The following is a 24,899-nucleotide window of genomic DNA, read 5'->3' as shown; positions in this document are numbered from 1 at the left end:
GGGCCTTTAAATCCCAGAACTTCAAGTGACTTTAAAGAATTTCCCACCTTCAGAGCTTAAAAAAAAAAAAAATCAAAAGTGTGAGGGTGGCACAGCATACCACACAGTGCTCAGAAACTAGAAGACAAAACTATCCAGCATATGGTTTGATTTCATCATGATTTGATAAAGGAACAATTAGGGGATTGAATCATAATTATTTAATGAGTAGAATTGAAATTTGGAGCATAATTGCTATGGCATTTTCCAATGGCTTGTAAAAGGAGCCAGTTCAGTTTGTTCGGAACAATTTCTAAGAGTGACAAAGACCTGCCTGTAAGAGTAAGGAGAGCTCAGGCTGTGGTGAAGTCCATTTGACCTGAGTGCAGGTGCAAGTGAAAATATAAAAGCAGGCACCCAGCAATTGCATTCTGTCCACCCCAAAGATGGACAAACAGGGAACTGAACAGTCATCAGTGGTGACAGGTTTTCACTGTAGGCTCAGTTTAAAATCTGGATGCTCAAGTTGTTCAATTACTATTGCTGATGCCCTAGAAACCTCACCTCTCTCATTGCTATAGGAGATGAGAGATTCTGTGCGGCTCACTCCTGCCAGGCAGTTTTGTTTTGTTTTGTTATGTTAATTTGCCTTTTGGTTTGTTCATTGCAGATTGTCCAGGAAGCCCTGGATAAAGCCCGAGAAGGTCGCACCTGCATTGTGATAGCTCACCGCCTGTCCACCATCCAGAACGCTGACAAGATTGCCGTGGTCCAGAATGGCAAGATTGTAGAACAAGGGACCCATCAACAACTCTTAGCTGAAAAAGGCATCTACTACTCTCTGGTCAATGTTCAAACAAGGCCATACAATGTATGATTAACAGACAGTACCTGTTGCTGAAATGCAGCTGTACATTTGGTTCAGTATTTTCTATGAGACACTATTAAGGATATTAAGGATGTTTCAGTACTTCTGGTTTGGGTAAAATTCTGTAAATAGTTTCCTTAAATCTTGTAACTAATACAGGAAATGCACCCCAGTTACTTAAGAACCTAACCCTCACTTTGAATGTTCTTCCACCAGCACAAGTATTTGCTGTTGCTCAAATTGAAAATACACATCCTGGCCTGTTATACAGGGAAGCACCAAGCTTTGAGGAAGAAAATAAAAAGGGAGACCCTGTCCTTCTTACTGCAAAAAAGTATGTTAGAGAGCTTCTAGAGGGCAAGAAGACTGGTTCTGTGCTAGCTGAGGATGTAGGTGTTAGTGTAAAACAATCCCCAAACTCTCCCAAAACTCCAGTGTTTAAGAAGAAGGAAAACAGTGGGGGGGTCTTTTGGAATCTCTGCTTCAGGTGTGTCATTCGTCCCCAAGATCAGCTCCTTCATAAAGGTTAGTTGCTATAATCAGTCTATCCATAAATCAGTCAATCAATACAAAGATGATTTTTGTAAGAGCTTTATTAAGAGAGGAAAATACAAAGATGCTCGAATAGAGGAATCAAAAAGTCTTAAAATCCTGAGAATCTTATCAAACTGCATTCAGTGCTTACTTTTATTGTGTATTATTAGTGTAAAGCAGCAGAGAGATTCACAGTTCCCTAGAAGATGTAAACTCTGGAGAACTTCCAATTAATATCCTGCTTTCTGTTTTTATTTTGAAAAAGGAGTTCTCAATAATATTTCAGATTGTAGTGCTCTTATACAACAAATGTAGTGGGAACATCCCCCTTCGTGGATAGAACATTTGTTTGATATAATCCCAATAGCAAAAGTGAAAGATAACATACAGCCTGATGAAGACAGCCCTTCTATTTCATAAACCACCGTGAACAGGAAGCACAATCACCTATGAGGACAGTGTGGTTACTCTGAAGTACAGGTTAGTACTCCACTGAAGTAAACAGTATAATTAGATTACAAAGTATTCTACATGTTACTACTAAGACCATAAATACAAAATTCCACAAATTCTCCATTTCCAACACCATGTCTTTCAAATACATTTGCATTGTTGAGGCATATTTTATTATTGCATAGTTCTACACAGATAAGGTACTACTGCTTGCATTGTTGTTGCAAATGGCTACATCACTCTTGAATGGGTACTGCTACCAGTAAAGCCCATAAAAATAGGTAGACTTCATAAAGATCATTAAATGTTTTAACTTGAATATAACAGTTTTCTTGCCTAGCATTTCATTTCAGAGTACTACATATAACTTGTGAGCTTGCAAAAGCTCTTTTATATCATTATCAACTTTACAGCTGAGCTGTAACTGTTAATTGCAACATGTCCTGAAAACACTGGAACACAGTTCTACACAGCACTTCTGCATCAGTCTCTGGACATGATTTCCATGAAGAACAGGTGACAACAATCCTATCAATATAGAAAACAAGAAAGTTATCGCTCTTAATTGTCATGGTCTAGAACAAGTCACACTAATTGTCCTGAAATGTCAAATTACTGATACACATTTTGAAGCAAAAATTGGCACATAAACATACTGTCTCAATGGCCAAAGGAGTTAGGAGGCATCCACACCCTCAGTGCCTTCAGTAAGCGATAATGCTGACTGATCCTGAAACTTGTAACTTCTTTGACTTAAATACCCACTTCTAATACATATTTAGTTACATAACTTTTCTGCTTTGAAAGTACTGTGAATTACATTTCCTCTCTGCAACTAGTGTAAGGTTTAAAGTACTTTTTACTGTTTACCTAATGAAGGTAAATCGTTATCCAGATCTATTTATCAATATAGAGCGACAGGTCAAAGTATGAACGATTTGTATTCTCAAACTGAACACAATCTGCACAAAATTCATATTTAGTTTTAGAAACAAGTCATACAAATTACACCTAAATCACAAAATAGCAAGTTATCTCAATATATTATAAATTTAATCAAGCAGTTTATTATGTTTGATGAACAAGTAATAATTTTGGTCCATAAGACTAAAAAGCCAAAATTGGTTCTTTTCAAATTCTACTGTTTCATAAAAAGTGACTCCAGATGCTTCAGCTTCTCCTTACTCAAACAGGTCTACTTTGAAAAAAGAGATTTGTGCTCCACTGCCAAGAGAGATGGACAGCGTGCTCCCCTATACTCCCTAACCATCTGGTCTACCTCTGTCAATTACTACTATTTAAAAACATATTTGCATATGTTACCTTTAATGGCCTCTAAAAATAAAGCTTATTTTAAAACAAGCTAACTTTTTTCCGCTCCTCCCTCTTTCATCTTCCCTGCTCTTTTCTTTCTGCTCATTGTCAGTACCTCAGTACTCACCTCACCTTCTCTGTTTGTCCTTCCAACCTTCCTCCCACACGCTCTTTCCCAGAATGTTAATGACTCTATTCTCATTTCTCATCTACCTCATTTCACAACGCTTTCTGACACTTCGACCTCATTTCTTCTGTCCTTTCCTTCCCTCATTCAGCCGCCCTTCTCCTTGCGATACTGACAGAACCATGCCCAAGATGAAATTGTATTCTTACCTGTCATCTCTAATTGCATAAAAAAAGCCATAGCCATGATGTACCATAGGAAGTGCAGATCCACTAAACTTAGTATAGCCTGTCAGACTAGTTGAAAGAACGAAATTCCCACCTCCTCCACTGTAAAATAACACAAAATAAAAGCAGTGTTAAAGCTAACTGAAAACAAAGTGACCTTTACGAAAAAGTTTCCTTCTTCTACAGATCACAGAATCAGCATACTTAAGGCCAATGTAACATAGTCCTCAGTATCGAGGAACTCCTTACAGGACAAGACTGCCAATTACCTAGTTGTGAAAGCAGTATCCACAAAAAGTTCTGGCACTGGAAGTCCTTGCTCCTGTGCTATGAGTAGGAGACCTAGAAGATGACGGTCAAATCCTGCAAAGAAATGCAAATACTGCATCATTAAGAGCAGCATTTCCTGATTTTCTGCTTTTCCTGGGCTGGATAGCAGGAAGCTCAAATAGCAGCTCAAGGACAGATAGATGACTGAGTTGTGCAAAAAATGCAACAAGACTGAGGCTGTAGTACATACAAACACTTCCCGAATGTTTGATCTAAGGCTTTCACCGCATTCAGTTTGCAACACTTAGCTACAACGCAAATGAACTGAACTGAAATCCAGCACAGTTGCTGTGGAAAACAAAAACCAAGAAAACTTCCATTTCAGTCAGAGAGGCACACAGTGAAACTGGACCACTGCCAGCAATTACTCACAAAGGATGAACAGGAAGCTTTCAAGGCCACAGTTGCCTAAATAACTCACCAAAAAGGACTGACAGAGTACAAAGGTTCATCAGGTGACTATTGCTGTTACCTCTTCTCCTTTGTTGAATAGGGTAACACACTAATACAGGTGGGACAGAATCCCTCCCAATTCTCTCCTCCACCTTAGGAGACTTCATTTCCCACTTTCCAGCCAAGTACACTATCTGGCCAGAGGGTATTCTGGAATAATGTTTAATAGGTCAGAAAAAGTGAATATGTCTTTGGGGCACACGGAAGGGTGCAAGGACTAGGTTTTAGTTCCTCTCCCCCAAATTCCTTAAATATAAACTGTTAAGGGGTAGTTTCTACTCAGGTTAACAGCAAGGAGACAAAGAAAATGTATCTGCATACAGCAATATTCATCCACAAGGAAAAAAATTATTTTTGAACACAAAATACCTTTTCCATTCTCACACTCTTTCCTCATTTTATTGTGCTTTGCAAACGCTTTAAGCATCAGCTGTTGTCGTTGATAAGCCTGTGCAAAGAAAGAGACAAATAAAAATAAAAAACAAAATCCAGGTGAGTATCACATCAGGAAACATATCAGCAAGTTTTCCCCTTTTGCAAGTTCTAGCAATTCCAGACAGAAGAAAATGTAGGAACTTGAAAAGGCTGCATTAGAACCTTTGATTCACCCATTTTCCTAAATTTCTCAAACTCCAGGTCCCAAATCCAAATTCCTTTTTCATGAGAACTTGCTCATTTGTTTCCTGTATCTGTTTTCATTTATTCAGGCCACTTTTGCACAGAATAGTATCCTTAACCTCATGCTCTTGCCCAAAACAAGTTGAAAAAATAAAGTGGCCTCTATAAACTACAGAAAACAAACTCAACAATTTATCACAATACCACTTGTTTAGAAAGACATTAGCTTTTAGCAGGTGCAGTTGCATATAAGTGATCATCAATTTTCATGCCAAAAAAATAAAAAGAAAAAACTGTCACGAGATTGCACTTTATGTTGTGCTTTATCTTACATCTTTGCTCTAATTAAAACATAGAGATGCCAGCTGCATTCCCAACTTTTCTCTACTGATTGAAACATTATTTCCATGCCAGTAGTTCTGTCCACCATAATGTTTTGTCAATTTTAAATTGAAATTTAAATACTAAAACCAGAGAAAATAAAAAACAAACACAGGTTTTAGTAATGGAGGCTTTGGGAAAGATCTCTACACAACTAAGATCTTACAAGTCAAAGATCTTGGTAGTAATTTTACTACTCAGAAAGAACCTTGTATTCATTATTTAAGAGAAATGTGAAACCCGGCCAGTAACTGCCAGATTTGGATAACAATCAAGATAGTGGGCTTACAAGGGAGAAAAGGAAAAGGTGAGACAAAAGGATTTATTTTTTGCAAAGTACCTAGCGGTAGGCTTTTCAACATCTTAATTTCAATACTACTGAACTGACTGAATGCTTTTCAAAGCCCCACAAGAGTTTATCATAGAAAAATAGTACTGGAAGTATGTTTGGGATGGTATTTAAAATGACAAAGAGAAGGAGAAAAAGGCTACAAACAGCTATTGTGGGAAATAACAAACCTCAGTATGTAATACTCATAAAAGCCTCCTTGTTGGTTAGAAGATAACCGAAGAGCAGGGAAGTAACAGGAAGCCAGATTTACAATAAGAAAGCAGATCTGAATAACAGCATGAAAAGTGAGTTTTAAAGCTGCAGCATACATGACAAGAAGCCAGTGAAGTCCAGCTCTATACAACTAATTATCAATCACATACACTTCTACATATTCCTGTATGTTTCTCAGATGCATTAACAACATAGCAACTTTGAATTTCCTTAAAGGTATGTAGCCTTCTGTTTCAAAATGTGCTCCTTGCTTAACTTCTCAGGCTCTGAGAGACATGCAGGGGGGACAACAGGAAGAACTTTTGTACAGCTTTCACTTGGCAAGAAAGGCATGAAATCCTTTGCCAGCCAAAGACCAGGAGGGCAGCAGCTGGGAGGAGAAAAGGTCACTGGTTCAGCTGTTCAGAGACACTCTGGAATATATCCCTATTGCCACTACGACACAAGCAGATTTCAACCCGGCTCTCAGACTCCACAATTAGATGAACATTTCCCCATTTTACTTAAAATAAAACAACAGAACAACCCCACAGCAGAATACATTGATTTTCACACCTCAAAAAGCAGCTGGGTGGGAACCAATGCAAATAAGCTTAAAACAGACTTGAACCAAAAGGTAAATATAGAATAGAAGATAAAAGCAAGCTGACACATTACAGCTCACCTCAATCACAACAACCAGAGCCAGCCTTCACGCAACCCAACATTTGAAATTTGTTGCACTGGCAACAGGTCAACTCCCATTAATGAGACAATAGTAAAATGAATGGTAAGCAGATCAAATGACAGGCCTTCTAAATACATTACGGTTAAAGCATATTTACACTGGCAGAAGGATCCAGCATGGATTTGCACCACTCCACTGCTTCCACAGTACATGATCTTATGGTCTCTGTGCGGCCATGATAGAAACGCCTGGTCGTGGCAGTTTCGTAACAGCAGCCCGGACTAAGAAGAAAAATTAGGGAAGAGAAATTATTTCTCATTATTTCTACAAAACTGTTTGCTCTAACAGAAAAAGTTCTGTGAAGTTTCCAACACACTGAACCCAGTTATATCTACCAGTAAGCCACTAATTTTCTTGCTATTCTGTGTCTAAAAAGGAGCTTTAACAAGCTGCAAGCTTTTAGGAGACAGATGACTGAAAAAGTGCCAGTACTGTAACCATGCCTTAAAAAGGCTGTGCTGTCACGGGTATTTTCTGCAGATTACAGAGCCACCAGTTTCTAGTGTAAATAAGTAGAAACAATGCAAGCTTCAATTTCAATACGTATTTCCAACAAAAAAAAGATCTACATCATCCAAAAATTCGAAATTACGAAACACACTTGAAATAAGCAGTATCTCCCAATACTTTTATGTTTGAAAAGAAAAGGTTCAGGTCCTTATCTGTTGCATAATGCAAGCCATCTAGCTGTCCTGGAGGGTGCCTAGGCCTTGTGAGATTCCACCATTTAAAACATACTTTACATGTCACATAAACATGATTTTAAAACAGGCTTAACAGGCTATTTCAGTTGGACAATTAATTTATTTCAGTGTTCTGTGAACTGTGAGAGCTCGTGACCTTTCTTCCAATGAGACAAGCATCTTCAGTGACTAAGCATCATGCTCACATAAGGAAACCTTTTTTTCTGAAGCAAGCAACACCCACCAGGTCAGTAATGACTTACACAAGCCATGATAGTGCTAGTTGGCGAAGAGAAATTTGGGAGCACCTTCATCTGGAAGAATGCTGTCTTTTACTGAGAATACAAACCAAAATGACATGCCCAAAACGGAGCTAGGCATTTGGATGGTCACTATCTATATCTCTATTATTCTGCCCCACGCTTCAAATTCTATGGTGCTCAAGAAAAAGTGAGAGTGTGAGGTTTGTGAGGCTTTTTACAGGCTTGGAAGACGAACCTTTTTGCTGATGGCTGTCACTTGCTACAGATTAAGATTTTTTCTCATCTGAGCAACTGTATGGCGTCAAAGAATCAATTGTGAGTCAGGCATTTATTCAATTATTCACATCTACTGTTCTAATACGTGTTTTCACAGATCGTCTTCTGCCCTCCGCTCCACAGTATACGCATGCATATTCCCCATGGGCAGAAGGACACACTTCCGAATCCAAGAGCACAAGCCTCATGGATTTCAGTGGTGCAAAGTAAGGCCATACTCATTTTTTACAGTAAAGAAACTTTACTTCTTCACTCTTGTATAACCTCAGCAAACTATACATGGCATTACAGGGCCTTCTGTACCTCCAGATCCATCTCATTCGCCAAGAATCTATTTTTATATTCCTAATCCGAGTAATGCACTTTTCTTACCGTCCGTGACATTTGTAATAAGCCAGCTGGAGGGCAAGCTGCACAAATGTATCAGGATGAAGTTTCTTCTTCCTAATCAATGCTTTTCCAAAGGATGTGAAGGCATAACTCACTAGTTGCAGGTCAGATACCTGTCAAACCACAGGAGGAATAACTACAGAGGAAGTCAAGAACTGCAAAAATCACAACTCTACCCACTTTAAATAAATAAAACACACACAGTTTAAAAAAAAAAACAAACAGTGGAACAAATTTAGCACTGGTGTAAGTCCTCTGGTTCAAATCAAAAATCAGTAGTACACATTCCTCCCTGTTCTCTGGCATGGAGAAAGGCCAGATAAAAACAGGCAAATAGAATGAAAATTTCAGTGACAATTAAGAAAGAGAAGCAGCTAGAATTAAGAAAGAGAAGCAGCTAGAAAGTCTACCTTTTTGTAATATGATTCTTTAGCACATTCAATTTCATTCATAATTTTTTGGTCCACTGTGAATACAAGTTCTTCTGGCCATGGAATATCCCTTACTTTATCTGATCCCTGGGAGGAGGAAGGAGACAGAAAGAAAGAAAAGAGAAAATGTTATCTGTAAGAAAAGACACATTAACTAGTATATTTGAAAGCTTAGAGAACACATACCTTCCACTTCCCCTCACTTTCATTAATTTCGCCTTCTGCATAAGATAGCATGGTAACTAAAGCCATGGCATCGAAAGGAGAATGCTGGAATCACACAAGACAAGATGTCACATTGTTTGCATAAGTGGAAGTGGATCAAGCTGCTTTTTCTCCTCTACCCTACTCTTTCTCCTACAGCTTTATTGCACTGTGTTGGACTTGTTTTTCCAGTTCTTCTACAATACATGTAGAACTACCATAAGTCCATCTGCTGTTTTGACTGCTCTGCAGCCACACAGAGAAGCACAAAATAGCACTGCTGTGGAGGAGGAGATTTCAGGCAGGATGGCCATTCACAAATGGTTATCTGAGACTGAAAACATAGCTTGGCAGCAGGTATGTAATGCAAAGAGTTAATTTTAAGCCGCCTTGTGCAATGTATTTCTTCTCTTTGGAACTCCCTCATTAAATACTTTTAGAAGTAAGATTATGATTTCACAACTCATGTTCTTAATTCGGGTATGGTGTAATACTGAACACTGTAAAAGCAGACTGCTTTTGGAAGTTTGCCAAACAAGCTGCGTGGTAAACAAGACTGCACTGAAAAGGAATTCATTAAATACATTAAAAATATTACTCTGAAAGAGAAAAGTTAGGAAAGAAGCACTTGAAAGGTTTATAATGAAAAAACACACTTAACTTACATCACAGAATGCACTACAGGTTCCATTGGAAAAAAATATGATATTGTAGGATTTATCTCCCCAGCGGACAGTGGGATCACCTGTTAGCCCCATCCTCGTAACCTAAAGCAAAAGTTACATACTGTGTGTTTTCAAAAACTCTGAGTAGACCACCAACACTGTTAGTTAAACCAAGCCTACACTAAGATGGTGAGGCCTGTCCGAGAGAGAAGACATTTACAACCAGCTGAAGACAAAACATGATTATAAGCCTCATGTTTTAAATTAAGAGAGTAGTAAAAAGCTGGTGACTATATTTCTGAGGACCCTGGAGCATGGAGGGCTAACAGATTTCAGCCATTCTCACTTCCAGTATTCTAACAATTAGAACTGTTTGAATATGCCTGTGGATCAACAAGAAATATTATCTGCACATTCATCTGCTTCATTTTCTCTGTTCTAGAGTAGCAAGAAGAGCTGCTTTACCACAGAAAGGGTATGCACATTTGCATAAGAAATTTTTAAATAACCCCCCTCAGGTAAGAATTATCAAAAATCTTTAGTTACCTCGCTGTAGTTTTCAGGAGTTGCATAGGGACTAGAATCATCCAGGCAGACCACAAACAAACTTCTCTGAATTTTTTCCAGAAGAGTTAAGTTTTTTGGATCAAGATCAATTAAATATTCACGTATCTATATGGCATAAAAAGAGAGAGCTAAGTGAAATGCCCTATTTCCAGCAATCACAATGCTTTTCTGAGAAATCAATTGATGAATTATTCCAACCTCTGCCCATTTTGTCCTTTCCTCACTTGTTAAGGCTGCCAGTCCTGGTCCATCTGGTTCACTATGGCACCTTTTCTGGATATATGTAAGCTGCCTTTAAAATTAAAAAAGAATATATGGAGATGAGATCACAGTCACTTCTTTTTTCTTTGATAAGCTGAAAATTTTGTTCTACTGTCAGAGGCTAATGTGAAATTTCAGGAAGTGTTCATCAGCTCCTGCAGAACATAAGGGCAGCTGAAGGCCTGCTCTGTTTTCAGTCATTAATAATTAGTTCGAATTGCAGCTACCAGACCAGTACAAACTTACACATAAACAGTCATGATCCTGAAGTATTCTGTATGCACTTAACTCAGTTTCAAACTAGATTTAAGACTTCAACAGCATAGCTCAAACTTTCCTTAGTAGCAGACACTCGCAATAGTGCAGCTTATAGAGCAACTAACTTGATATGAGGGCAAAACTTCAACTCAAGAAAAACCCTGAAGTTTATACCAGAACAGTAGTTAAAAGAGTTTATCGTAAATAGAGACTGAACTACACAAGAATACTTCTGTTCCTATCTCTTCCTTGTATTCACACTTCAAAGAGCTGTTGACAGAGTTGATTTTTAGTTTGCAAACCAAGTTTTGCACATACTGTTCTGGGTTTCTTTTCCCTTTGTTAAAGAAATTCCACAAATTACAGACCTTTAAGAATGCAGACACTAGTCTTGCCTGTCCTGTGTTCTGGCACTCTTGCCCATTAAACTTCATCACTGATCATTCTTAAGCAATTGTCAAAAATACAAGATACCCATGATGAGGTTACCAAAGAAAGACAACTGCCTTTCCTATAGGCAACAGAAAGCTTTAGGTTTGGGGTTTTACTGTTCTGTCTGCATTCTATTTGTTCATTTCTTTGTCACTTCCTTGATCTAACATGTACCACTAGAAAAATTAGAAATACAGACGTTGAAATATGTTTGGTAAGTGTTAAAATACCAGACTTCCCAGAAAACTTGGTTGAGCTGCTCTAACTAGAGATTTTCCTTGCCTGAGGAATTTGGCCATCCATCTTTTGTTAATTTTAACAGACATCTTTTTTTGTTAACTACAGAAAAAAGTCTTCTGTTGCGCTCCAAAAGCAACACTTTCACGAATGCAGTAAATTCTTCCTAGAAGATGAAATGTGCAATCCCTCTTCAGGAAGTAGATGCACGTAGGTTCCAAACTGATCTGAAGGCATTTATGCTAGACCTACCTCTGTATAAGTGATGTTAGACTTCACCCAATAGCACAGAAAAGGCTGTAGCCACAATTGCATTGCCAATTTGAACAGCTGGCACCTCCGCATGAGACTGTGATTTACTGGGAGATAGGACAGGGGACATGGAAAAGCTGTAAACATCGCCACTTGCACTAGTAGTACTGAAATTTACCATTTAAAGAGCCAAATTCTTTCTCTCTGCTCCCCAGCAGCATTTCAGGAGTATGAAAGAGCACAAACAAGGCTGGTTATCCCTGGTATGATGCAAAGACAGGAAATGTGAGTGAAATGCTGCTGCACTGCTCTGTTGCTAGTAGAAAGTACTGCCAGTCACCATAAACTAGGATTTCTGTCTCTGCTGCACTCACCAACAGGAAACACAGCCCTCTAATCCTGTCAAGAGCAACCAAGGTGTACTAGGTTTAAAATGGAGTCAAAAGGGTAGCGGTGCTTTATCTTTGATAATGATGAAGTAGCAATGAGACAATTATCCATACGGATTGATCTTGTTACTTATAATCCTGATAAGTCCATACCAAAAAACTTCACACACAGATGATGTTCCCTGTTGAAACATCTTCATTCAGCCTTTCTGCATGACGTTCTAGGGTGTATTATAAAAGTACAAGATCCTCATGTTTCACAACAGGAATATGCCATCACTGATCCAGAATTCACTGAAATTGGAACCTTCAGCTACAGGTGATACAGTTTTGGGGGGTGAGGGAGATGGGGAAAAGGAGACTCTCTTTGGTATGTAGTTCAAATACAACAGCTCAGTTGAAATAAGATAGTCTGAAAACCTGAAAATCTCTGCAGGATTCAGCATATTGCCTTCGTGTATAGCATCGAAGGTGAACATTCGGCCTCGACACAGGACTACTAAGTGAGATGGGCATTCACCTTCAGTCTCTGAAATGAAGAAAAAAACCAAAACAAAACATAAGAACCCAACACTGATGATAAAGTGAGTGACAGATACAGGAAAAAGACCACTCAGTGAGACCAGCAGACCCATTTCTGTAAAAACAGAGCACTGACAAACAAATTTGTCCCCTATAAAGAAATACAGGTGATGCTGGCCCACACTAGCCACAACCTTGATTTACCAAATCCACCTATGTGAAGGTAACACTAAAAGAGTTGGAAAAGGTTCCCATCAAAAAACAGATGTTAAAACCCCAGGAAACATGGTCACACTCTTTTCAAACTGAGCCCCTGTGCTATGTCTATTCTAGCCCAGAACTCTACCTTGGGAAAAAGGAGAAACATATGCAGCTATATCCACAAGTATTCCAAACACATCCAACAATGGACATCCAAAAAAACTTTAATCTTAGACATAAGGTACTTGTTCTCTTTTACATCTTTCTTTATGGCCCTGCTTTCCAAATCAGACAATACAATTCTATACCTACCTAATTTAAGGACATGGGGGAAATCTATTATTTCATGTGCAGTTCATCTTTACAGATCAAGAAGTTAAGTTCTAACATAAAAAAAAAAATCATAAGGGATGATAGCAAATCAGCATACATTAGGTAGCATCTTCCTAACCTTAGCTGTCTAAAGCACAGAAGTAGAATTAAGCATGGAAATGATGATACCTAGAATTAAGTGCCTGACCCACTCAATACACTTAATGAAGTCTAGGAAGCTCTTCATCCATTTCCATTAAGGCATCTGCTGCAGGATGAACTAACAGTTCTCTGGGGCCACTGATCAGGCTCTCTTGGCTTCATTTTAGTGGGATCTTCGACACCGAGCTGACATTAGCCGTCAAATTTTAGCTGTCTTGCTCCGCAATTTGAATCCTACTTTAAGTGTCCAGACTATGCTAGCTCCCTCCATAGCCAAAGGACAGAAACAGGTCCCTTTCCAGAGGGCACTTCCTTCTGCTTGTTTTATATACCCACATATCTGGATGACCTGAATCATGCTCTGGAGGTATTCATTTCTCTCCACCAATCACAGAGAGAACCAGGGCAAATAAATGGACTAAATATTTAATCTAGAAGCAGACAATCTACATGGAAATAAATGTCACTTGCTGCATATGACATGTGAAAAATGGTAACACAAAATCCTTTAATGAACATCTCAGAATATTTTAAAGCAGAAAAGGGATAGGAATGATTTATATCTCCACAGGATCACAGCTGCTTAATGCTTTACTAATTAAGTGCACTCATAACAGGACATTCTGAGTTTCAACCATCTGGATGTTTATTCTATACTTTGGTATTTAAACTGACTCTTCAACTATAACCCTAAGTTAAACCTGAAATTCGCATGCAATCCTGTATCTTCTCATCATGTTCTGTTGTATGGAAGTTTCTTTAAAAAAACTTCTATGGACCAACGCAATCCCTCCTTCCATTTGAATTCCTGAGTTTTGCAGGAATCCACATCTCCCTTGATTCACTAGAGAAACGCTCCTAAAGACCTCTGGATGAATCAGACTGGTATGATTTCAACCAGCTGATTACTAATACTACAAGATTCATTAGTGGAGGATGAATAAGATCATTACCCTTTTTCTCCAACTCTTGACCCTGTACCCAAGAAAACTGTTCAGAGTTAAGAGAAAGGTTTTGAGAATCACTGTGGAATACTTTCAAAACTGAAAAGGGAAGTACTTGACCAAGCCACGAAATGGCACAATGATAGAAAATAAGCAGGAAGCATCCCATCAGACTATGTGGAAGCATACTCCAGAAAAATCACTGTGGGAAGAATCACTGTGCAATTACAAATGATGTTGAAGTTCTCTCCATTTTATACACAGAATCCACCCACATCTATAACACACTGCATTTGTCTATTTCGAATTCTTAATGCTAGCATACTTGCTACGGGCATCAGGCTGGTAACATACAATTTGAAGCAAAGTCTTCTTTTAACATTAACTAAATACTAAATATTAGACCAAAAAGGGCCAAAATTATACCAATACCAAAATTATACCAAAATTAGTGGGTTAGATTTCTTCTTTGATTCCCTACATATGTATTCAACAGCCAGCATCTGACCCAATGCTTCAGAAATCAAATATTTTATGATTGAAGTGACCATTCCGTTAGTCCCCTAATGCAAAATCATTTGCTTGTATGAACCCACAATTTGCATTTGTTTACCAGTTTTAAAATAATTGCAGATTGAGTCTCTGGTAACGCCAGGAATCTTGCAAGTGCAGAAAAGCATTCGGAATTGGCTCATGTCCAAAACAGCATTCTTAGATCTCTCTATTGCCACCTTCTCTCTATAGTAAACAAAATACATAGAAATTAATTAAGCACGAGAGGCGATAGCTATGTAAGCAGATCAGGGTAAGACAAGCCCATCCTCTATTGCAAAGAATTTAAGCCAATGAACGCAAACATATTTCCATCACTCATGTACACACAGATCATTAAAAACAAATAATTGATTCTAAATACTGAAGTCTTACGCTCTTAATAGGTCCCAGTATTTCAGGGTGTGCCATATATTAACACTTGCTCTCTCTATCTGAGTGCCTTCTTTGGGTGGCCAGTAGTTTTCAATAAAGGGGCCAGGGCCTCCTATGTTACAATATATTTGCGTTGATATGCGAAGATCAAGGTAAGCCACATTCAGCCACCAGTCCTCCAGCTGAAAATGAACAAAGTTTACCGTCAGAATATGTTTTAGGCATAACTCTTCAATAACCACTTGAATCACAGTTCAACTGCCTAATCTCTTTTAAGTTCTTTTTCAAAATATTTTGAATACTAGCTCCTATGTAACAGAAGGCAGGACAGTGGTTCAAAAGCTACTTGCTGAGAGTCATGACACATCTAGTACTTCTCTTTTCAAGCCATTGAAATAAAATTCAATACTGTTTAAGGGTATTAAATTGGAAATTTCTACAAAGAGTTCTTCCCTGATACTCATCTTCTGCTTAACCACTTGTAGTTGTCAGCTGCAGCTGCTGTGAATACCAGAGGGATCATTCCACAGAAAATGGAAAGAGAGCAGATCTGTGTGAGAGAGAATCTGGGACAAAGAGTTCATAATGTATTTTTTTCTATCATGATTTGAAAATCCCTCCTGTGTGTCAAGTTAAGATTTACAGAGCTCTCATATATTTCATTTGATAACAGTCCCCCTTGTATCTCTTTCTCTTTTGATAGACAATTTTAAAATGCTAACATGTAGATTCTTCAGGAAAGGAAAGAGACTGAAGTCTTAAATTGCTTTTTTTTGGGGGGGGGGGGAGGGAAGAGGTGATAGAGGAGAGACTAAGAGAGAAAGCATTTTAAAAGCCATCCAGTTAGCCACTCAACTTGAAAAATCACTAATATAAGCAAGTATATTCATGTTTGCAGGTCGAGCGGCAGATATAATGAAGATCCTAAGATCGAAGATTACATCTAAGTGCCTCACAAAATTAGATCCTGAACCATCAACTTTCCACTTGTTTCCAAACAGATCCTATTATCTTCTATCCTAGTGAAGTAGATGCAGCAACATATATACCCAAGAGGACTAAGTTAAATCATGATTTCTTAAGTATGCAAATACATACCCAATTCCTTCTTGTTTTAGCTCTTTCCAGTAATTTCTGATGCAACTCTTTTCCAATCCCATTTTCAAATTTTTTAACTATATCCTCAGTTCTTTGGTATTCTTCTTGATTTAGAAATGGCTTCACTGTAAAAAGGAAATGTTTTTAAAGACAACTGCACACTGAGATCTATTCCAAGACTCTCTGTAAACATCTATAAACTACTCATTATTTTCACCTATACCCCTCCTTAAGACCTTTATACCATGTCATCTATAGTCAGTAACAGTAAGAGGCACTGCTAATGGTGGTTTGCATGCAGGCACACCTAATTGTTTTCTTACGCTTACCTTGCATATAATGTACTATCTGTTACCTTTATACTAAGGTTACGAAACCTTTAGCATATGGCACGGTGTTCTTTTCTTCCACTTGTCTGACACCTTCACAACAAAGTCTGATTCATTTTTGAGGCTACTGGACATGATTACCAGTTATTTTCCTGTCTGTGTTGCTACAGCGTCATCCCTGAGTGATCTACTTACAGCTGTTAAACAACAAGGAAGAATACTGATTTAATTTTTACTAACTGTGTATCTGTATCGTCTCTAATCCAGCTTTCAGAAGTAACAAAAGCCGTTTCAGTTGGGCCAGGTCTCAAATACTCACCTATCCTGGTAGAATTAAAACCTTACTTCCTCACAACTATGCCTTACCGCAATCATGATCACTTGCCTCCAACCACCACTTTTTTCTTCTTCACAGAATGGTTGTGGTTTGAATGGACCTCTGGAGATTGTCGAGTCCAACCCCTCTGCGCAGGGCTGAGTAGAGGGGAAGGATCACCTCCCTTGATCTGCTGGCAATGCTCTTCCTAATGCAGCCCAGGATACCATTGGTCTTCTTGGCCACAAGGGCACATGGCTGACTTATAGCCAACTTGTTGCCCACTAGGACACCAGGGTCTTTTCTGAAAAGCTGCTTTCCAGCCAGCTGGTCTCCAGCCCGTACCAGCTCATGGGCTTATTCCCATGGTGCAGGACTTGGCACTTCCCTCTGTCGAACTTCATGAGGCTCCTCTCTGCCCATCTCTCCAGCCTGTTGAGGTCCCTCTGAATGGCAACGCAACACTCTGTGGTATCAACCACTCCTCCCAGTTTTGTGTCACCTGCAAACTTGCTATGGGTGCACTCTGCCCCATTATTCAGGTCATTAATGAAAAACAGTACTGACGCCAGTACTGACCCCTGGGGGACACCACTAGTTACTGGTCTCCAGCTGGACTTTGTGCCACTAGTCACAGCCCTCTGAGCTTGGCAGTTCAGCCACTTTTCAATCTACCTCACTGACCTTTTATCTAGCCCACACTTGATCTGTTTGTCTATGATGATGCTATGGGAGACTGTGTTGAAAGCCTTGCTAAAGTCAAGAGAACATCCCTTGCTCTCCTGTCACTCACTGAGCCAGTCACTCTCATCACAGAAGGCTATCGGGTTGGTCAAACATGGTTTCCCTTTTGTAAACCCATGCTGTCTACTCCCAGTCGCCTTCTTGTCCTTATTATGTTTGCAAATGGCTTCCAGGATTACTTTTTCCATCACCTTTCACCTTCCCAGGGAGTGAGGTTAGGCTGACCAGCCTGTAGTTCCCCAGACCCTTCTTCTTGCCCTTCCTGAAGACAGTAACAACATTTGCTTTCTTCTAGTCCTCAGGCACCTTCCTCAATCACCATGACCTTTCAAAGACTATCAAGAGTGGCCTTGTGATGATATCAGCTAGCTCCCTCGTGGTGCACCCCACGAGGTCCCATGGACTTGCGCATGTCCAGTTCGTTTAGATGTTCCCTAACCTGATCCTCTTCCACCAAGGGTAAGTCTTTCTTGTCCCTTCTCAAAATAAGTCAAATTTTATCCTAATCATAAAAGGAATTTCAGTATTTTGCAGTATCTCTTCCAATGAGAAAAGCAAAAAATCCATTTTCAGCTACATCCTGGCTTCCTTATGCTACTACACATCAGTCTAATGCAAGTTTTAATGATATTTCCCCATTTTACAGGAGAAACACAGAGAGAATAAGAGCAAATGCCTCTTTAAATGGATTCTGACAGCCCTGTGCAACAAGACAGAACACCCACTTTCAAGCACCATCTAACAGTGCATCTGCTTAAAATTCATTGGGGCCTCCACAAATTCCATCACACCACCACCAGGAGTGGAAAGGTACCAGCATTCCACCTACAGCCCAGCTGGACAGGATCAGCCAAGCACATTCAGGCATTACCTAACATATCTAGACCTTATCTAGATGCAGTTTGAATTGCACTAACTTCAGTTCTGAACACAGATGGAGAAAGAAACGATAGAGACAGAGCCATCCACCTGTACTGTGACAGTTTTGCAATTACAGCATTCACTCAGGATATGGAAAACCTGGAGTCCAGACTCTCCCCAGTCTGAGGGCAGTCCGACGCACAGGTTTCCAAGACAGTGAACTTATTACGGCACAGTGTGAAAGGAGCCTTTATCCTCTGTTATTCAGGTCTGTTATTCAGGTTACAAAGTCACTACACAGCAATATGCACAGCCCACAAAAAATGAGAAAATAAAATTACTGGGTTCTGGTCCCTGTTCAAGGGGTCACCAAGATGGTTAGGAGTCTGGAGCTCATGATGGCGAGAAGAGGCTGAGAATTGAGTTTGCTCAGTATAAGAAGAGACCGCAAAGGGAATATCTTGCTGCAGTCTGTAACAACCAAATGGAACAGCACAGAGAAGACAAAGCTCTATTCCTCTCAGAGAGGCATAGGAACAGGAGAGGAGACAATGGACTCAAGACAGGAGAATCTGACAGAGAGTTTGTGGAATCCATCCTTGGAGATATTAAAACTGAACTGAGCAAGCCCTGAGCAACCTCCTCTAACCGGACCTGCTTTGAGCAGGAAGTTGGAAAAGATGACCTCTGGAGGTCCCTTCCAACTTATGTGATTCTATGACTACATGCCCATTTTCCATTTGAAATCTATTTGATCAGATGTAGAAGCAGCACCAGAAGGAAGGAGCAGAACTCAGTCCCTTTCTCATTAGACTTCAGTGCAACTTCTGTCTTGTCACTATCTCTAGGCCCACAGATCCTGTCTGCCTTTCTGCACAAGAGCTCAGCTCCATCCATGAACAAGGAGTATAGTGTGCAAGACAGCCTTAGCTGTATAGTCAGGGCACCTTCCGAAAGCAGGAGCTTTGGGTTTTCATATTCTCAGGCTGAGCGGTCCAAGATTCCAAGTCTCAGCCTCCAAGGTGAGCTGAAAGGCTACACATTGTGGCTACTTTTACCTCACCTGCTCAAGGCCTCCCTTCAAAACAAGGTTAGGAATTTTGACTCCAAAGCAGAGGCAGCTGCTGTGAAGCACCAAATATGGCACATTTGGAAACCCACACTGTCCAGCTTGCCCAGCTGACTGGCTTTAAACAGGTAAGTTTACCCTTTATACTTTATCAGCAGGCAAACTGACACACATTAAGTACCTAGGATCTCCTCCAACCAATAGAGGACAGGCAAAGAATGATTCAGAGCATTTATGCAGGGTCATTTGGAGGCTCTGAGTCACTCTCCAGAAGCACGTCCCTTCCTTCACCCAACTTCATGGACAGAACAGATGAAGAGCTTAAGCTTTCAGAATGACCTAGCCAGTGCATCACAGAATGTGGCTTTAAGTGACGTGTACAAGGAAAGACTGTGGTAGAACAACAAGTATAGGACTAAATTTTCCCCAACTCCTACTGGGACTTGAGAGGGCCACAAGGATGATTGAAGTTACAGAATGGCTTATCCACAAAGAATAGTAAGGAGGAAATAACTTCAGCATGAAAACAAAACGCAACTGAGGAGAGATGTGATAGGTATCTATGAAAACACAGATCAGAATCAGATGACGAGAGCAAGCAAACTCTCGGTCAGTTTTTATTACTCCAAGAAAGAGTTATTCATTAACTTGGAGAGTCCAGCTGGATTTACAAAACTGAGTTCTAAAGGGCCATTCTGTTATTGCCTGCTTTCTACCATCACAGCACATGTAATTCCAATCATCTGCATTACAACAACAACAAAAAAACCTGGTGATGCACACATCTGTGACATAATGCTCCTTCTCCAAAGCCACCATTCAGCATCAAAACATAATGACATAATCGAACAGAGAGCATTCTCCTATCAACGCTACCATCCATCACACCATTTCTACTGCACTCAATTAGAATAGAAGGGAACTCGAAGTGAATTTAGGCATTTGTATTTTGGCAAAGGGAATTTATGGTGTAATACTGGTTTCTGCTAAGGAGAGAATGCCAAGTTTTATTCTGTTGCCATTTCTGTCTTATAAGATAGTAAGATAAAGCAGATGTTTCAGAGAAGAGTTCAGTGTCTCTGAGTTCTGAAAATGATTAAAGAAACATAAAAAAAATAAAGGAAGATATTGGGCAACATAACTTTGTCCTCCCTGGTTTATCAAAGTCTGATATGATAACAAAGAGCTAACCAATCAGCTCTGCTTTGTAAACAAAGCTACACACATTTGCGTTGATGTTTTCAAAATTTTTCTCTTATTCTATCTTGTTTAGACAACTAGCACTTCAAGGCAGAAACCTTGCCAAGTTAGATTATCCAAAAATGCCCACCACTGCCTTTCCTTACTGCTGTCTAATTAATAGTATTCATGAAAAAAAAAGAAAATTCATTTAAGTATGAAAAAGACCTTGAAATCCCCTTTTAACAAAAAGATCCTGGGCAATCCCAGTCATAAACAAGCAAAGAAGTTATTATTCAAAACAAGATTTGCAGGGCAGTATCTTTTATTAGATCAGCTCATATAGCTGCAGAAAGATTAGCCCTCAGGGGGAAAAAGCCCCAAACCAACAACCTTCACACATACCTGATTCCCTTTCATGCTGAAGAGAAGCAAGTAAGGATAAGACAGGAACTTGTACTCAGGTTGCTCTGACACTTTAATTAGTTTCCTGTTCTGGATCTAAAAAAAAAGAGCTTTTTTGCCCTAAACCTGTCTGGATTTTGGGTTTTTTTTAAACTACAGCAGTTGATACAACCTGCCTCTACAAATCTTACTTTGCAACTATCTTCAGGTCAGCCTGGATACAACAGCACATGCTACACTGCTATTACAATAGTAAGTCATTACCTGCATCCAGGTATTTCTTTAAAGACTCATCAAGAGGAGGCACTGGCAGCGAAGGCAGTGAATTTTGGTACTGGAACGTGCGCTCTTCAGAGGACTCAAGCACCTGCTTATCCATGATGTGGATCTGCAGCAAAAAATTAATAGTAAGTCTATTATGAAGCCTAAATTAGAGATTAGTGTCGTATCCCCCCCCCCCTTTTTTTTCCTTTTCTTTTCCCTGCTATTTACACGGCAAAGTGCATCTACTGAGAAAGCCAGGTGCCTTTCTTGGCAGATGCCTCCCGCTGCGAGAGGATACGCACAACACCGGGAAAGGCGACCACCACCAGGCTGCTGGGGCTTCCTCCGGTCACGCCGGCATTAACGAACTGACGCCCGGTTTCCTTCTCGAGGAGCAGCCGGGCCCCCGAGACACCCGCCCGCGAGGCCGCCAGGCGAGGCGGGCGCCGCGGCGAACACGGCAGCCCCGGCGCCAGCGGCCGCCATCACGGCTCGCCGATGCCCGCGGAGCCTCCCGCGCCGCCCCGCCGCTCCGCGGCCCGGGGGGACTCCGCCGCCGCCGCCGCCGGGCCCGCGCCGGTGCTTGCGGCGGCCCACGCGGCTCGGGGCCCGCCCGCGCCGAGGAGCGGCGCTGGAGAAGGCCGGCCGGCTGCCGAGGACGGAGGCCAAGGGAGGCCCGGCCGCGTCCCCCCGCGGGACGCCCCTCACCTCACCTCACCTCGCCTCGCCCTGGCCGGGGCTCGCTGGCTCCCGCCGCCTCTGCCCGCCCGCTTGCGCTCCCGCCGCCTGCCCGGCCTCACCTCAGCCGCGCTTCGGGCCCGGAAACCGGGCGGGGCGGGACGGCCCCGCGCAGGCGGCGGCCGCCGCCGGGAGCTGGGGGCGCTGCACAGCCGGGAGCGGGAGCTGGAGGCGCCGCCGCCTTCCCGGCTCCCCGCGCCGCCCTGCGGCCCCTCGCCGGCGGGGGCAGCGACAAACAAGGCGACATGAAGCGATGCCGGGGGGCGAGTCGGGAATTAAGGCACTGTGTGCCGGGGGGGCCGAGCAGCGACGCCTGTGAGAGAGGCCGAGTCGCTGCCGCGAGGGGCTCTGCGGTTAGGAGGCAGCGGGCAGGGCTCTTGCAGCCCCCTGCGCCCATGGCCAGGGCAGGCACAAAACGCAGCAGAAGCACAGCAGGAGCTGCCTCGCGTGCGCACTTGTCGTACCTGTGTGCCTGGGTCTTCTGGCAGCACAACTGAGGATGCTGCAAGTGTGAGGAGTCCTCTTCGGCCTGTATCCCAGCGGGCCATGGTTATACCACTGGTTTACAGCCCCAGCGGGCTGTGAAACTGGCTGTAAGCCCCAGCTGGCCCTCAGGGGCTCCTCACCCCCTCCCGAGGGTAAGCAGTCCCACTGCTTTGCGGGTGGGCAGCATGCAAGGGTGGGGAAGAGCTCAAGCACATACAGTGACATCTCTGCGACACCAGGCAGAGCTCCACCAGCTGTTTTTTGTGCAGCTCGTTAAAATGGCATGCGTGAGAGGCTTATGGGGCAGAGGTTTTTGATAAGCAGCGCCAGAGGAGTAGGACTGGGTACCAACTATCAATAAGGGTAAGAGTGGGATTTAGAGCAGCCCTTACCTCCTGGAGCAAATGCTCCAGGCCACTGCATGGTCAAGCGCTCCATGTGGTGGGCAAGCAACCTGGGGCCTACTCAGTCCAACTTGCCATAGTTAATGAAGGTCTCTACTTGTAGTGATGTCCACCAAGACTGTCCTTTGGCGTACTGAAGAAACCTCAGCCACCTGCCTGTGTAAGTGGGTGATGTGCAAGAGGGAGCTGTGGCTCTGCCCAGAGATTTTCCCCTCTCCCTCTGTTCCTGGGGGGACCTGGCTGCTCTGAAGATCTTTCAAGTCCTGAAGAGTCCCTGGTGAAAGACTGGCAGCTCAGAGAGGTCTTGAGGAAGACATCCAGAGCCAGTAATAAAGAGTTGCTGGACATAGCATAGCCATATCATAGCAGCAGAGGAAGGTGCGTTTCAGGCTATCTGCATCATCCAGGCAAGGCTAGAGATAGAAGGTATGGATCAGGCTGTGGAGGCAGACCTGCCACAGGCCTCCCACCCCCACTTCAAGGGTGGGATTGCTACTCAGGATCTCTACAGAAACCCAGCATAACTGATCAGACTCTACTACTCCCTTCCATCCCTATAAGGCTCCAGACATCTTTGCTACCTCAGGCCATGTAAGGGCTGGAGATTCCTGTGGCTGCCTGTTCCCTCCTGGGGACTGTAGACTTCAAATCTCTGTGGCCCTCTCCCTTTCAAAGCTGCCTGTGACGTATTACTTTTTAACATTGAAAGTTTGCTTGAGCCTTCTCTTTTCACTGATCTCCAGGTAGGTCTAAAGGCAGTTCAGAGAATAAAAGCAAGGGCAATCACCTCTTCATCCAAGAGTCTAATTAGTAGCCTGTGCAAAAGAACAAAGATATAATACAATTCTTCAAATAAAATGCAATTTAACAAGGGGTTTATAGTATATAGTAGAGGCTATTTCTAAGCAGATGTAGGGTTTAGTTCAAGTTTCAATTCATAGCTTTAAACCTAACTTTGAATAGATAGAGAAAACTCAGAATGTGATAGAAAATGCTGCAAATTAGTTTTGCAACCCCAGATAATTGTACCATCTCTTGATTATTCTTGGCACTGAAGTAGTGGTAACTGGAAAATAAGAAAGACCTTTTTGTCATAGTCTGTATTATAAGTGGCAAGTTTTTGAAATGTTGCTTTAAGGTGTTCAATTGTTGCTATGGGAATTGCTATGACCTTTATCTGAGTTGGGCGCCAGCCAAAAATTTTCCATCCACACCTTTTAGATAGCATCAAGTTATTCTAATACCCGGGCTGGATTATGGAGATAGAAATATGAAGATATATTGTCTTTTTTGTTTTTCCCCCAAGACGCTGTGCCTCAGTGTTGTGTTTGCGCAGGAGCACACATAGCGTATGTGCTGCGAAAGCAAGGTAGATAAGATAAACCATCTGTTTGTCTGCTGAAATATTGCTTAATTCTACTCTTTTCTGCTCTTAAAAAGAAAGATTGTGTCAATCTGTATATTATTTAGAGCAGTAATACTAAGGACAGAGGATGATGTAATAGAAGTCATGCTGAGCACTTCATCTCCTTTCTTGGCTTTCTTCATGGCTTTGGCATCAATTTGAAAATATTTTCTATGGCATAACCTGCCATGCTCAGAGTAAAATTTCAGCATTCTCGTTCTGCATTATCACTCACAGCTTATCTGAACAGATCTTTGTTCTTTGACTTACTTCCTTCCACCAACTTTATTCTGCAGTAGTGGGATCTTCTGGTTGCTTCCCTGTTGCTACATGCCTTTGCTGCTAAAATGGCTTCCCATTACCTATCTCACTATTCCTCCCTCTCTGAGTTGCTTTTTCCAGTCACCTTTTGCTATATGCAGTTATACGTAAAGCAGTTATTTGTTGGTTAACACACACAAAAGATACCTAGGATTAGTGACCTCCTAAATTAAGCATTAGTATGTTAACCACCTCCAATAAGTCATTTGCTAGAGTCTTTGCTAGTCAGGTGGAAACAGGTCAGCTTTCATTGCTCCCTGTGACAGATCGTTTATGTTGCAGTTTTTCATCTCACTTTTTCCTTAAGATTTTGTGTCTTTCCATTTTG

At 41.5% G+C, this 24,899-nt stretch overlaps 3 protein-coding genes across 6 annotated transcripts in view; 2 read left to right on the top strand and 1 right to left on the bottom strand.

Annotated features, from left to right (window-relative positions):
- Window positions 1–1,831, top strand: part of LOC112982321 (phosphatidylcholine translocator ABCB4-like) — a 47,292-nt gene extending 45,461 nt beyond the window's left edge. The window contains exon 28 of the mRNA XM_026098609.2: window positions 650–1,831. Coding sequence (XP_025954394.2) covers window positions 650–856 — 207 coding nt within the window. The 3' untranslated portion in view covers window positions 857–1,831. The remainder of the gene's footprint in view (window positions 1–649) is intronic.
- CROT (carnitine O-octanoyltransferase) lies at window positions 1,423–21,335 on the bottom strand. 2 transcript variants are annotated; one of them, XM_026098598.2, is made up of 16 exons: window positions 21,218–21,335; window positions 16,051–16,175; window positions 14,953–15,134; window positions 14,639–14,763; window positions 12,305–12,413; window positions 10,254–10,347; window positions 10,035–10,160; window positions 9,489–9,590; window positions 8,806–8,889; window positions 8,599–8,706; window positions 8,171–8,301; window positions 6,674–6,797; window positions 4,655–4,733; window positions 3,772–3,865; window positions 3,485–3,604; window positions 1,423–2,362 (listed from the first exon to the last, which is right to left on the bottom strand). In XM_026098598.2, exons 1-16 carry the CDS (start codon window positions 21,330–21,332, stop codon window positions 2,242–2,244), a joined length of 1,839 nt encoding a protein of 612 aa, XP_025954383.2. In that variant the 5' UTR covers window positions 21,333–21,335; the 3' UTR covers window positions 1,423–2,241. The 2 variants fall into 2 exon arrangements, with proteins under 2 accessions (XP_025954383.2, XP_064362070.1); XM_064506000.1 differs by lacking the exon at window positions 9,489–9,590.
- Window positions 21,257–24,899, top strand: part of OLAH (oleoyl-ACP hydrolase) — a 32,112-nt gene continuing 28,469 nt past the window's right edge. For 2 of the 3 annotated variants that reach the window (XM_064506003.1, XM_064506001.1), the window contains exon 1: window positions 22,264–24,214. The gene's annotated coding sequence lies outside the window, so the exon portion shown is untranslated. Of the gene's footprint in view, window positions 21,361–22,263; window positions 24,215–24,899 lie in introns of those variants that run through there. The other variant, XM_064506005.1, reaches the window with a different exon arrangement.

Source organism: Dromaius novaehollandiae, chromosome 2 (assembly GCF_036370855.1).
Source record: "Dromaius novaehollandiae isolate bDroNov1 chromosome 2, bDroNov1.hap1, whole genome shotgun sequence".
Classification (NCBI taxonomy): Eukaryota; Metazoa; Chordata; class Aves; order Casuariiformes; family Dromaiidae; genus Dromaius; species Dromaius novaehollandiae.
The sequence above is the reverse complement of the archived record's forward strand: the minus strand, read 5'-3'. Positions and strand labels throughout refer to the sequence as shown.